The sequence below is a fragment of the Eucyclogobius newberryi genome, unplaced genomic scaffold, assembly GCF_026437365.1.
Source record: "Eucyclogobius newberryi isolate DKJ021-1_F unplaced genomic scaffold, fEucNew1.0.hap1 SCAF_20, whole genome shotgun sequence".
Lineage (NCBI taxonomy): Eukaryota > Metazoa > Chordata > Actinopteri > Gobiiformes > Gobiidae > Eucyclogobius > Eucyclogobius newberryi.
Genome location: NW_027315835.1, coordinates 8,770,317 through 8,786,113, shown reverse-complemented (window position 1 = coordinate 8,786,113; position 15,797 = coordinate 8,770,317). Strand labels below are relative to the sequence as shown.

Below are 15,797 nucleotides of genomic sequence, written 5' to 3'. Positions count from 1 at the left end.
TGTACTAAACCAGGATAAACCAGGACTCAACCGGGTCTAAGTAAAGACTACACCAGAACTAAGGACTAAACCAAGACTCAACCGGTTCTGAATAAAGACTACACCAGAACTAAGGACTAAACCAGGACTCAACCAGGTCTAAGTAAAGACTACACCAGAACTAAGGACTAAACCAGGACTCAACCAGGTCTAAGTAAAGACTACACCAGAACTAAGGACTAAACCAGGACTCAACCGGGTCTAAATAAAGACTACACCAGAACAATGACTAAACTAGGACTCAACTGGATCCAAACCACGACTAACACAAAATAACAATAAACGAACACTAAACCAGAACTTTTTCGAGCCTATTTCGGGTCTACCATGGCACTAAATTGAATATGATTTATTTCCTTTGTAACTTTCACCATCTCGTGCATCTTCAGACATCATATCTCCTCCCGACACCAGAGTCTATGGTTAGATCTGCACTGACGCAGCCCACAGAAGCATTTAAGAGGTTTTGTGAGACACGGGAAAGTGAAAATGGCCCATCTTTTTGGAGTAAACACTGGAAATGGAGCCCTTTCTTTACCTCAAATTACAACCTGGCAACAGTTTTATTGTCTGCCACCAATCCACATCTCCTCCTTTTACTGCCTTACACTTTCCATGGAAGATGATGTATTCCGTGCACGGGGCTTTGATAGTGGTTTTTAAAAAGCTTTGTCGAAAAAGAAAGGTGCACCAATGCAGTAGAAAATGATAGAAACACTCAAAATGAAATGTTAAATCCTCCTGGAACACTCGGAAGAAAGAGCTCAGCCGAGGCACTGTTACATGATGGAAAAAAAAGACAGATTTCTAATTCTGTCAAACAATCTCACAGTTTAAGGGTAATTGCCGCTGCTGAAAGTTCACACGTTAACACAAGGTGTTTGATGTCATTTCTGAATGGTTTTATTCAAAAAGAAATCTGTTTTACAAAAAAAACAACCTGCTTTCTACTCTTCAAAGCTTGAAAAACAACAACAACAAAGACATGAAATTATATTCATCTTTCTGCCTCATTTTTACATCACCACAAATGGAACCTTTAGACAAACACTTCGACCTTAATAATGCCGTATTTGGGATTATTGTCGATGACTTGCTGGTTGCAGTTACTTTATGGATCCATAAGGGAAATTACTTGCAGCTCACACAAAACCATTTGTACCAGCAACATTTTTAAATAATAAAAATGGCAAAAATGTATGCAAACATATTCAAATACAGTTATGTATGTAAGTAGAAAAAATTATAGTAAATAAATAAATCAATACTAAAATATATATATATACATACAAGCAGGTTTGTAAGGAAATACGGTTACTTCTGTTGTTTAAAAAAATTAAAATGAACTAATAATAATAAATACAATGTTAGAAATAACCGTGAAAATCCATATTTTTCACAGTTATTTTCCGGACTATAAGTTGCACCTTTTTTCATAGTTTTGTCCGGGGTGCAACTTATACTTATATTTATACTTATATACTTATACTTATACTCCGGAGCGACTTATATGTGATATTATTTGTTATTTTCACACTTGCAACCGCATTTCACACTCCAGTGCGACCTATATATGTTTTTTCTTCTCTATTATGCATTTTTTGGCTGGTGCGACTTTGATAATTAATTTGTGTATACATAATAAGATAAGAAATTAGAAACAACAAAGAACAAAACAAAACCCCTGACCCCAAAAAAGCACTTAAAAAACGTATTTCTTCCAAGAATAGCATTTTAAAGATAATTTTTGTTTATTTCACAAATCGTCTCAAAAATGTACATATTCATAAACATATTTACAACTCAAAGCAAGAATCGATGAAAAAACGTGTGAACCCAATTCCACCCAATTCCTAATTCTGTTTAAACGAGTAGGTTTGCGTCGGGGCATCTGGCATAAAGCCTTTGCCACATAATCCCTCGTGGAGTCAGATTATACGTTCGTTGACCTCCGCAGCTTTCTTTTTCCGTCAAAACACATCCAAAATGTTATGGCACATCTTTACAAGTCGAACCGACGTGGATCCATTCAAACCCGAACAAATATTTACACGTTAACAACGATATTCAATCCGTCCGCGCTCGTTTCCCCCCCCCCTCCGAAACATCCTTTTATTTACATTGAACTCGAGAAGGGTTTAACAACTGGAAACGTCTTCTCCTTCCAGCTCTTTCCCACAAATAACCACTTTGACACGGCGTTTTGTGTCTGCCAGGAAAAACCCCTTTCTCTCCTCCTTTTGGCTTTATTGAATGTTGTGGCTGAGTGGAAACGCCGCGGCGCTTTGATCGTCCTGACCTGGAAAGGCGATACCGGTCTCCACTTTAACGGAGCCGTGACACCTGGGGAACGGAGCCGGACGTCCCGTTACCCGACACCCCCCCCCCCCCCCCGCTCCACGTAAGGCCGCGGCGTGTCGGGTTTCAAGAAGACGCCGGCGGGAACTGGAATTTTACAAGGATTTGAGTTTTAAAAAGTTGAATAGTTTTACGGACGAAATGACAAAGTTTTGACACGTTGTGATCCGTTTGTTTCATTCAAAGGGCTTAATAATTCAAAAGGAAATATTTCATCTGTTTAATTTAGGTGTGAGCGATATTGACGATACTATAGCTCTATAACGATGGTTAGACGATATTATTTTTATATTTTTTTATGTATTTTTTAAATTAACAACAGTACAATTATTACAGAAATGAACATAACAATACAGTCAGAAACAAAATAAAAATATACCCCACCCTCCACCTCACATTCACACACAAAAAAGAAAAAAACTAGTATTTCAATATGTTATAGTAAACAATATATTTACTTTCCAATTTTTCCCCAATTTCTTTTCAGATGATATTATTTAAATCAAAATGGAAACGTGTCAAAACTCATCTTTAAACGTATTAATTATCAGACAAATACGAAATGTCTGTCAGATTAATCACAAATGTGGAGGAATATCATCTTATTCTTATTTTTAATCCGATTTTTGTAGCATTCTTAACTATAAAAGATTTACGCAATATTAAAATTTTGCATATCTTCAAAACAATGTTCACAATATTATCAAAATGTCAATATATTGTCCACTTCTAATTGAATGGCAGAGTTGGGTAGTTACATTTACTTGAGTAAATTTTTAAAGACATTGTATGTATTGTACATACTTTTACTCCTACTTTACCTACTTGTTTGTGTTTCTTGCGCTGCAAATTTTTCTCATTTTTGTATCCATCATTTGAAAATACCAGAATTTGTGCATTATTTAAGACTTTGTGTCCAATTAAATAAATGGAAAAATCAAAATATAAATCTGATGTGACGTCCAGACAGTCTTACACAAACAGTACTCACAGTTGTGGTTTCCCCATATACTTTAAGAAAAACTTTTACTTGAGTAATGTCCTGAGTAATATTATTTTTAAGTAACGTTACTCTTACTTCAGTATACATTTTACTTATCTATCTACTTTTGACTTTTTAAAAAAGTCCTCAAAATATTCCCTTTAAACTGGAAGCTAAAGCCCAAGAATATAGTAATATTTGATATTTTTTGGACATGTTTTTTTGTTTTGTATTGAAACACCCCATTTGAATGAACTCCCGTAACAGTTACAGTGTAAATATGACAGATTATAAACAATATATTACTTTGCATCTTTTGTCTCGAGGCAGGTAACACACAGGATATGACAAAACATTGAAAAAGATCACGTTTAACAGTAAAAACATAGAATTATACCAATACTTCTTACCATGACAGTAAAAGTTATAATCTCCCCGTTGTGTATTTTTGCCGACAGACAAATCATTGAAGTTTGTGTCATGTGTTGTTTCATGTGGATAGATATATTAACCATAAACAAGGCCTAAAGTGCAAACGACCCGCTCTCCAGCTCAACTTTTCAATGTCACGACAGTCCCTGAACTCCACCTGTTGACATCCTGCTTTGTTTTATTGTGTATTAAAACGTGGCGCGGTGCATGAGGTCACTTCCCTTCCCCTCCCCCGGTGTCATCTGTCAAAAGGCGTCGCTCGGTTCTGTAACGCGATACGCCGTTCCTTCTGAGTCTAATCGCCGAGGCCCCATAGCTTCTCTGCAGATGCGTGTTGTTGATTTGTCGTGACGTCGGCCAATCAGCTATTCCCAAACCGCGCGTTAAATGGAAGGAAATGAAAGGAGAAAAGGCGTGTATTTAAAGGGAATGCACAATCTCAAATGTCAGAACTGTGAGAAGAAGAATCAAACCACACTTGTGACATCTTTGTTCACTTTCATTCACATTGTTGAACAGAATACCAGCCACATGAGCCAGATGATGAAGCACTTTAACTTTAGGTTCATATTTTCAGAGTTTAAAAAATTGAAAATGTTCCTACGAGGACAAAAACTTAGCGGTGCAACTGTTTTTGTGGATATGTTATTGCCCACATTCTATTTCAAGGCATTAAATGTGTTCAGTTACAGTGATTTGATGATGATAAGATCTATATGACAATATTCTTTTAAAAACAACACTTCCCTCTGAGGGAGTTAGGGCAGCAAAAATAAAATTTGCTTGTTTGTATTTTGATTGATGTATTGTTCTGCAACTGAGGCGCGAGTGCTCAGAAAACTCTGAGTGATGCATTTAAGGTTCTAAAATGTCATATATAGCCACTTTTAAAAAATGGACACACTTAAATGACAACATGCTGCTTGTTAGAGTTTTGAACAGGAAATCAATGGACCTGTTTCTATTACAAAACTGGTTTAGATCGATATTGTGGTTTACAATGAACAAAATGTCAAATGCAGATCGATTTTTACTTCAATACCAAGTTTTTCCTTTTTGTCACAGCTCAGCACTTCTGTTGTAATCGCACTTCCGGTCTCAGAGCTAAAATATGCTAAAAAAATAGAGCGATTTGTGTAAAATATGTGACCAACAAGTCAACAGTGCACCAATTCCCCGGGCGCCCTGAAAATGACTTTTTAGTCTGTGGAGGTCTCTTAGCGGTGGAGCAGGTCTCGTGAGGTCCATGTTAACTCATACAACAGGAAGTAGGATAACGTTTATGATGGCGATGCTCAGAAGAACTTCCAGAATAAGGTGAATGAAGATAAATAGTGTACTCGAACAGTGATACAATAGGAACTGGGATCTGGCTACAATTTTTTTTTAATCTGAATGCTTTGGCATATCGCCCGCCCTCACCTTACACACTTCATAAAAGTGCCAACTTTCGCATGATAAAACTCCACCATCTGCGCCACTATAGCCCAGCTTTATTTAGTGTTTTGCTTGTATCTAATAATAGGCCTATTGGGATAAGTACAGCCAGATTCATGCCAATACAAAAACCCTAATTGATTTTTCAGCCCAAACTGTTTTGCGCCCCGGTTAATGCGTCTCATGTGTGTTGTATCCGTAATTGGGAATGATGGCACATTGTGGGCTTAAGTGCTCAAAGCTAAACGATACTGCGCCGAACCCCAGAGCCGTGGCCGGCCTTTTAAAGTTCACCAGACTCCTCTTTGATCAGCGCTAACTTCACAGCCGCCATGACACTTTGTTCTCAAGCTGCCTACCTAGCACACACACACACACACACACACACACGCTAACACACACTAACACACACACACTTGCCCTCCTCCCCGAAGAAAAAAAAAAAGACCCATTTGTGTCAGAAAACAATCTCCTGCTCCTCCGACACGTTGGCACGCCACAAAAGAGAAATGTCAGGGTCAGACACAGGCCATTAGCTGTAAGTGAGGTGCGCTCTGTGAACTACACCTCTAATATAACAGCAGATGGGTCCAGGAAACATTGGTCCATCGATAGACTGGGCTCCCACCGAAGACACTGACGGAGAAAAGTGTCCAAAAAAAGGGGGCCCAGGCCGAGCACGTTACAGCAAAAGTCGACATAGACGGATGCGGTTAATCGTCCGTCTGATGCAGCGTTTGTCCTGTGATTTAAGCAGAAAATGGTAGCTCGTCATGGTTTACCGCTGTGTTCTTTACTTCATAATAACGTAATAATGACTAGTGATGGGATCTGTCTTTTGTCGGATCTGAATACTTTACCTGATAAACTCATTTTCATCCAGGAACCGATCACAAAGAGGAATGGCCAAGGTGAATTGGTTCATTCTGACATTGCAGTTTGTTAATGTACTTCGTGCCATAACAAATAAGACTATTATATAATGGCACTTTGTATTGCCACCTGCTCGTCTCCATGGAGATGTTATTCTTTCGCATTGACATTGAACTTATCTGTAACGCCTTGCTACACGTTCAAGAGCCTCGACCAAACGCGAACAAAGACTTATTTCCGAATGAACGAATCGGAGACGTCGCGTTTTCGAATAGTTCTAAGTACTAGTAAGTACTGGTATGGGGGCGGGGATAGGGTTTAGGTGACAACTGGCATCTTCTCAGCACTGGAGCGTCAGTTACGGGACAATACAGGAGTACTCCCAGCACAACTTTTGAGTAAACTGATGACAAAGAAGCTAATTCAAGTCGATTTCTCCTATTAACGTAACGATCTTCTTCTTCTTCTTCGACGCGTACATTGAGTCGGGCGGCCCACGTCAGACCCTCATTCACGCGGGCCGAGTGCGTATCCAGCACCTGTAGGTTTGACTGACTGCCCCGCCCCCCCCCCCCCCCCCCCCCCTTGTGTTTCGCCTCTCGTCTGCCGCAGATGTCATATCGTTTTAATGAGACCGCACAATGGGACCCTTTTCAGACAGATTAGATGTATCGCCGCCGCGCAAACTTTCCTTTACCCCCTTTTCACTTCTCCGTTATTGTCTCCCTACGGTTTAACAGAACGGGCTCGTCGCTGCAGCAAAACAAGAAGATCGGTATCAAAGAAGAAGAGGGCGGGCGGGCGGGGGGGAGGTTTGGGAGGGGGGGTTGTTTTTTGTGACTGTCGCCTCGTGTTACCACCTGAACTGCAAAGGTGTTTTCTTACCTGATTTGTATTCGTTCACACAATGACCGGGGCCGGCTCTCTTGTTTCGCGGTAAGGAGAGTCCAGACGAGACTTTTGTTCGGGCCATCATCGGATACGTGCGCGATGCTTCCCCTCAAAACCGGTCTTGGGGCAGCGCCACGAGCTTTGTCCTCTGTCCAATTTTCGCTTCTTTTTGTCGCTGTGAGAAACTATTACGGCTAAACGCTTCTGGTTTAGCCGCGTCTCCGTAAGCTACAATGAAGCGGCCATTGTCCAAGAACCCAGAGGACAAATTGTCTCCAAGAAAACAGTTCCGCCGCTTGTATTGTCAAAGTTGAGAAGTTCTGTGCAATGTCTCTCCGACTTTAACGAGGAAGATCTACCGCTATTACCATTTGCAGGACGTTTAATTTGCTGGAACAATCATTCCCACTCAAATTTAAGTTACTAGATTTCCTTTTTTACAGCAAACTGGTTAATTGTGTTTCCTTATTTAGCTTTTTTGGTTGCACTTTTTTAGGCCAAATATTGAAGTTGGAATTGCTCATTAAAATCACAAGTATTTTTTAAGTAAGATTATTTAACACTGAAATAATAAGAGGCTAAGTTAGTACAAGAATCACATGCATTGCAGAAGTTTAAACTACAGAATTAGCCTGTTTTGTTGTTTGTTGAAGGCATTACTTTAATTACCGTATTTTCCGGAGTATAAGTCGCACCAGCCAAAAAATGCATAATAGAGAAGAAAAAGACATATATAAGTCACACTGGAGTATGAAATGCGGTTACAAGTGTGAAAATAACAAATAATATCACATATAAGTCGCTCCGGAGTATAAGTATATAAGTATAAATATAAGTCGAAAAAAGGTGCGACTTATAGTCCGGGAAATACAGTATAATACATACATTTTATACAGCGCTTTCGAACTGATTATTTAAATAGAGCAAAAGAAAAAAAGAAAACAAAATTGGCAATACAAAGTGAGTTTTGAGCAGTTACTTTACCTAAATATCAGCAACATTTAAGATTTGCTAATTACAGCTTATCAAATAATTGGACAGCCCAAAACCAAACCATATTTTTCGCGTGGATTATTATAAATTAAATAAAAGGCGCACTATGTAACTTTTCTTCTCTACTTGGCGTTTTTTTCCCTGGAATGTTCCACAGAATGGTTTTAAACTATTTATCTCCATGGAGACACGCACGAAATGTCACCAGTCAGATAAGATAAGATAAAATATTCCTTTATTGTCCCACATGGGGAAATTTCATTGATGCAACGCAGGTAGATACAGAGGTAGATACAGAAGAAAAGAACAGATCACTTATAGAAAGTCTGAAAAACACTCTCAGTAGAAGATCTCCTATAAACAAAAACTCCTATAGACAAAACCTCCCATTTCCCAACAAGGGATGGAGGGGAAAAATAATAAATATAAAAATAAATAAATACATAATACCATTGCATTTGATCACGACAGTAATTGCACATGAATATGTGTCACGACAGCACATGGATTGCACATGAATTTCACAGTAATTGCACATGAATCACGACAGTAATTGCACATATGACGGAATTGCACATGGTTAGGTCAGTATTGCGAGTGTTCAGTACTAACAGTTTTTGTTATAAAGTCTGACAGCAGCAGGAAGGAAAGACCTGCGAAACCTTTCCTTCACACAGCGAGGGTGGATCAGTCTCTCACTGAAGCTGCTTTCCAGAGCGGAGAGAGTGTCCTGATCTGTGGTGAGGTGATTCTGCCCACAGTAAGAATACATATCTTCCACTCAATAAAACAACCTATAATTTGATAAATGTAAGAAATCCGTTAGTAATATGACAGGACATAGCAGATCCATCCAAGTAATGAAAAATATATTCGGGTATTTTATAACATGTCTGACTGTTGTTTCTACATTCCACTTCACTTCGGAACTGTGTATTTGGGCCTCAAAACTCTTGCCATGGACATAATAAATGGATACCTTTGGCGTTGGAGCATACGTTTGGCAGTATAGAAGATGGTCATAACAAAAAAAAAAAATTGACGACACAAACTGAAGCAACAATCAAAGACAGGACCCAAATTATAAAAATTAATCCAATTGAAAAAAATTACCTTTTAACTTGATTTGAACATTTATGACGTATTTAACAAACTTTGGAATAAAAGCTGGAAAATGTATACTGTTTTTAGTTTTTTTTCCACTACCTGTTTTTTCCCTGTGTCACGTCCTGTGTTTTATGCTGGTTTGTTTTTTACATAACAACTGGAGAACAAAAGAAGAAAGAGAAAAGAAAATCTGTTAATGCAATAAGTTTATGACATATTTAACAAACTTCGGAATAAATGGGGAATAAACGCTGGAAAATGTATACTGTTTTTAGTTTTTTTTTTTTCATCTATTCCACTACCTGTTTTTTCCCTGTGTCATGTCCTGTGTTTTATGTTTGTTTGTTTGTTTGTTTGTTTTTTACATAACAACTGGAGATTAAAAAAAAAAAGAGAAAAGAAAATCCGTTAATGCAATAAGTTTATGACGTATTTGATAAACTTTGGAATAAATGGGGAATAAACGCTGGAAAATGTATACTGTTTTTAGTTTTTTTTTCACTACCTGTATGTTTTTTCCCTGTATCACGTCCTGTGTTTTATGCTGGTTTGTTTTTTACATAACAACTGTAGAAAAAAAGAAGAAAGAGGAAAGAAAATCTGTTAATGCAATACGTTTATGATGTATGTTTTCTTTCTTTTTCCCAGGGTTTCTTCCTGACCGTTTCCCCCGACTCCATCCTCAAAGTGGCCAAACACGCCTCAGACCACGACAAGATCTTCGGGCTGAACCTGTCCGCTCCCTTCATCAGCCAGTTCTTCAAGGAGCCCCTGATGAAGGTGCTGCCGTACGTGGACATCCTGTTTGGCAACGAGACGGTAAGCGAGCCGCCGCCGGTGAGGCCCGGGCGGGGCGGGGCCGGGCGGGGCCGGGCGTAACCGGAGACGGTGCGAGAGATGTTCACGTATCAGCCACAGCTTTAGGGCTTTGTCAAAGGACTCGGGCTTCATTTGTCCAAGAGTTGTTGGAGATTAAAGCGTGTGTAGTTTGACAAAATGGTCCACTGTTCATCCCATTGACGTGTGTCTTTCTCACGCGTTCAGGTCAATGATTTAAGCAGATTGAGTGACACTAAACTAATTTTATATGGAGAATAATGAATTAAAACATGAATTATAATAGTAAATAAAATAAACTATGATAGGATTTAGGGCTGCAACGTTTAATCAGCTAATCTAATAACTTGTCAACTATAAAAAATAATTGGATTTTGATCATTGTAATTGTTATCTGGATTACCGTATTTTCTGGATAATAAGTCGCACCAGCAATAAAATGCATAATACAGAAGAAAAAAACACATATAAGTCGCACTGGAGTATAAGTTGCATTTTTTGTAGAAATTTTGTTGATAAAATCTAAGACCAAGAACAGATATTTCATCTTGTAATCTATGTAATTTAAAACAATAACAGATTAGAGAACATGGTGAATAGGTGTACGTATGCTAACGCTAACACCGTCAGCTACATGAGGCACAGACAGAACTGTGGTAAGTGTCTGGTATGTTAACATAACTTATTAACAGTTATTCAGATAACTATAGCATAAAGAACATGCTAACAAGTTTACCAAAGCATCAGTTTTACCCCAAATCACTAAATCCATTGAATTCTTCTTCCTCTGTGTCACTTCTAAACAACTCCACAAACTCCAGAGGTAGACCAATAATAATAATATCACATATATGTCACCCCGGCCAAAACGATGTAAAAAGGTGTGACTTATAGTCCGGAAAAATACGGTATATTAGACAGAAGCAAATATTTTTTTTATTTTTTTTTAATCACAAAGAAAGCACCATTATTAAATTAAAATGTCCAAAAGAATAATAAGCTGTCTGATTTTCGATCAAACACAAACATTCTCCATCTTGAAGCTCAAAGTCACCATATTTGGACCTTTACTTGGTTGATTGTGTATTTAAATACCAATGTACAATAAAGATAATCGTTTTAACACCTTATTCAATTTTATCTTGTTGACTGGACTCAGGAACTCTACGACACGGTAATGAAGACTCCCAACTGAAATGAATTACATTTGTGGGTTCCTTTAACTTGTACTCCCGCTGCTCATCACTTGACGAGCGGCCACGTGTCGTCTTCCTCTCACAAGTCGAATTACAAAAAGAAGTTCTTGAAGTGTCTGTGAGTTCGCATTGTCCTTTCCCCGAGCGTCCGGATCCCCTTCAGTCCCGTAATCTCAGCTTTCACATCCGTTGATTTAAAGCAAACGAGCGCGCTTTCGTCCCCATCTGATCTTGGAATAACATCTTTAACACCTTGGGCAGCGTCGCCGAGGTTCCCTTCTCCCCTAATTATAAATCGTCCGCCGCCAAATTAAAAGTCATGTCCACCGGTTCACTCCTCAACAGCCATTTCACTTTTCACTTATCGCCGGGCCATAAAGAGATGAATAGGAATTAGCCGGCGCCATCCTTCATCGTAATCGCACGGGGGTTTATTGATTCCTCCCGCCGGCGTGAGTGAGAGGAGAGAGGATAGCGGGGTCAGCCTGTGGTCAAAGTAAAAGAACAAGCCGAGGCGATGCGCGGTTACGGCCGGAGCAACCCCATTAATCGGTCTATTGTCCTTGTCCCCGTGAACAGGATGGAAATGGGAATCAATGGGCCGCATCTTCGGTTCGTTAAAATAGGTTATGCTAAGTACGAGTCTCCTCTTTAGTGTTAGTGATGTGTTTGTCCATCTCGAGCGTCGGGCCTTTCGCCGGCGATGAGAAGCGCTCGACTTCTCTTAATTTGATAAATTTTAGTTTGTAATCTCAGTTTATTACCTTTTGATTCGTGTGAGTTGTGTCATTTGTAGAACGTTTGTGGATCGGTCGACAGTAGTTTGCGTTTTCGGGACGTCGAAACATTCACGACATTTAAAATCGAGCTGGTTTGGGAACATCCGTAGTGGGATTTGCCCGTTATTTGCCCTCAGATGACACGTTTTGTTGACCTGATTTATGGTTAATATCTCTGTAATTACTGATGAAACTGGCACAAAGTTTGGCGTCTGCTCCGTCAGCACAAATAATCATTTTTTTTTTTCACAAAGTGGTGCCATTATTCAAGCCCAAAGACGTGATAGTTGTCAGTTGAAATTACATGGGAGTAATTAGGCATGTTTGTAAAAGCCAATCCTTAACAAATAGTGATAAGGTCATAATAATTTATTTTATTTTAATGCCACAGTGTGTATTGATGAACAAACAAACAACTTTCCACCCATAGCTATGAAAAATTCCAAACATTTGCAAATCAAAACAAGTATTTCTGTGGTTTAAATGCTCGTGAACAACTGTAGATATGTTTTTAATTCAGGTATATGTCACTTATTGGTTTTAATTGGGAATTGAATACAATACTCATCACTCATCTGTTATTTGTTAGGCTCTAATAAAAAGAGAAGTTACTCTTATGTTTCTGTAATTGGTATAATTGTACTTTTTAGATTTTTTGTGCTTATAGTTGTGTTATAATACTTGTATTTTGGAATTTCCAGCCACAACATTTAAAATCATAGATGTTACAGCTCCTTTTTGTACCTGCAAACAAACATAACAGCACTGCATCGGCAGAGCTGAAAATATATTCAGATAGCGGTTTAATTCATCCAAAACATTTAATTTTTCACGTTTTGTACAAATAAACAATCCAAAACGCTGTTAAAAAAGTGTCTATAAAGTAACTAACTAGTGCTTTGAGTAGTATTCTTCATGCACACTTGTGAAACCGCAAAAAACACCGCCAAATTTGTACTTATATGAAATAAGTACAAATTTGGTAAATCACATACTCATATACATATAACTCCCAAATCCCCCAAAATTGGCAACTCTTTTATAAAAAACGCAATTCATCGCAAGTCTATAACCGATTACACACATTTCTAGTCAGACTATTACCCATAACTCCCTCTGTCATGAGTGAATGGGAAGTGTCATAGTTTATTTTGTATGAATAAACTATCCAAAACCCTGTTAAAAAAGTGTCTATGAAGTAACTAACTAGTGCTCTGAGTAGTATTTTCCATGCACACTCTCAAAAAACACCGCCAAACTTGTACTTATTTCATGTAAATCACATACTCATACATATAATTCCCAAATCCCCCAAAATTGGCAACTCCTTTATAAAAAACGCAATTCATCGCAAGTCTATAACCGATTACACACATTTCTAGTCAGACTATTACCCATAACTCCCTCTGTCATGAGTGAATGGGAAGTGTCCTCTTACAGGGTACAGATCAGGCGGGTGTAGCGTAGCCTCCCCGCTGCTAAAGCTACTAAACAGAACTCCGAAATGGGCTCCACATGAGGACATCGTTGGGGGAGAAAAAGCGCTCAGCATCCCAGGATTTATAGCCGCTGCTGACTTAAGCTCTTTTCTTGTCGTTCTCTCTCCTCTTTTCTCCCAAACATAAGTCCACCCCCCTCTCTCTTTACATACAGGCCCTCTGCTGCTCCTAATTGCTGTGAAGAACGAGTCTGTCTAGAAGTGTGAGCCCGCTGTACATTTTGCAAGCGCCGTGATTTATTTTTTTTCCCTTTCTGGGTGGCTCTGTAGTTGTTTGCTTAAGACGTTTGCTCACATCTCCAGTCATTACGTTTTAATGGCGGGGGGATAATTACGTGTATTTGTAGAGACAATTATCTGTTTGTGAGGCTTCACAGTGGGTAAATGTGTCTGTGGGTAAATTATTTTTATTCAATTTTAGTTTTTTTTTTCTCTTTTAGAGCCTGACAAAATCGCCTTATTTTGATGTGTCCTTCCGTGCTGTGATTTGCACTTCTGAATCTCATCGGGTTTTTCCTGGTTAAAGGTGCAACATGTCACTTTCCTGCTGGGGAAAGCCACACGCAATGATGTGAATGCTCCACAGTATGGCCTCTTATCTTGTATATACTCAAATACAGGTGTTTTTACTGGGAGCAGTATCAGCTCTCCGCAGATCTGACCTGTAACTGACCTGCTGGCTTGTCTCAGTGGTGATAGACAATTTTAATGCCATACTGTGGTCGATTCCTGTCAAAACATCTCCACTTCCAAAAGAAAAGTCTGTTAATTCAAGCTTGAGGCCAGCCGTTTCTTATGACAAAAATATATATTGTATGACGTTAGATATTGAAGATATTAAACAGAGTTGTGACTTGCTAGATCGGCCGGGAGATTATGCAAAATTTACTTTTTCTTTGTTTTAAGCTAATCATGATATAACTTTGTTCCATCATTAAACACATACTTTTTATTCTATTGCGTTGAGCTTCATTCACGCTTGTTTCATGAATCCTGTTTATGAGGTCATCTTCACTTCACATAAACACTTTTTTAGTTTCAATTTTCTAGATTCGCGATGTCATAGTTTTTTACTATGTTTTTTACTAGTTTTTTACAGTTTTTTACATTCATAATTAATTGTCGGACTCGTTCATAGCATTTATTCTGTCAGATTGCATTAATTTCTACTGTGTGCTGGTGTTAGCATGTCGGGGCAAGCTAGCTTTTGTTTACTTCCTGATGGTGATTCCCTCTGCCGCCTGTAGTTGGCAGGCTGACACCAATCCTGATGAGGGAACACCGAATGGATAGAAGGTAATGTATGGTGTTCAATACATACATTATTTTCATTTCTTAAACATGAGATTCCAAAGTAAAAGTTGTCAAGAGCATGTTTAAAGGCCCTTTACAAAAACAAATACTGCATAATATGTGTCCTTTAAGCAGTTTCTTAAAGGACACATATTAACAAAACTTTTTAAATAATTTACTTGATTTTATTGTGAATGTGAAAAAGAACTTAGTTAAATGTAACAATCTAATTATAACTTTGCGCACTAAAATGCTATCCTTTTGCTTCACTGGCTAACTTGTTATTTATATTTATGTGTATGTCTTTGCGGCGTATTTACACCTGCTCCTACGTCAGCCGTGGCTTCCTCACAACTTCACCACGGAAACTTTACTCGACCAGTGTCCACATTTGCTCTGCCCTTAATCCAAACAAAACCTGCTTATTTTTTGCGACAGTAAAATTAGCTCGCGGATTAGCTTCATAATAGTGCTTTATAGACACGTCGAGCGGCACTACCAAAATAAGAGCCTGGCCAAACAGAGACGATATTGAGCCGAGTGAGACGGAGCGCTCTTGTCCAGTGTTTTACTCGAGAGGAAGACGGAGGTCGACGTTGCAGTTCAGACCTCCCATTGTGCGGGGGCCAGACGGGGGCCAGACGGGGGCGTCGGCTATAGGCAGCGGTGCGTGGTGCTGAGTGACAGGCAGCAGGCCAGTTTAACCCACAAGTCAACCCCGGCGACCCCTCGTGCGGCCGGGGGGCTCACCTCAGCTTCCTCCCCCTGAAGAGAGGCTCGGGCCGGACTGGACTGTGCTTTTGCGATACAAGGCACAGTGGACTCCTGTCGAGGGGGAGTTTGGGAGTTCCACTTTAACTTCCATAAGTTTATGTGTGTATTTTATCAGCTGAGCCCACTTTCTTTTAGGTTTTAACCCTGTCAAAAACCGAGCAATACAAATAAAACGTAAACGTATCTTTCAGAATGGACTTTTCTGAGTTTTTAACCGTGCTGTAACATTGTGTCTTCATCAAAAACACATCTGGAGTTGTATTTTGCTTCATTCACGCGTGTTTCATTCATCTTGTTTATGTTTATGT

The 15,797-nt window shown here is 39.0% G+C and overlaps 1 protein-coding gene across 2 annotated transcripts in view; it reads left to right on the top strand.

The window, feature by feature from the left end:
- Window positions 1-15,797, top strand: part of LOC140368636 (adenosine kinase-like) — a 256,046-nt gene that overhangs the window by 181,451 nt on the left and 58,798 nt on the right. For both annotated transcript variants that reach the window (XM_072455627.1, XM_072455628.1), the window contains exon 7: window positions 9,761-9,931. In XM_072455627.1, coding sequence (XP_072311728.1) covers window positions 9,761-9,931 — 171 coding nt within the window. The remainder of the gene's footprint in view (window positions 1-9,760; window positions 9,932-15,797) is intronic.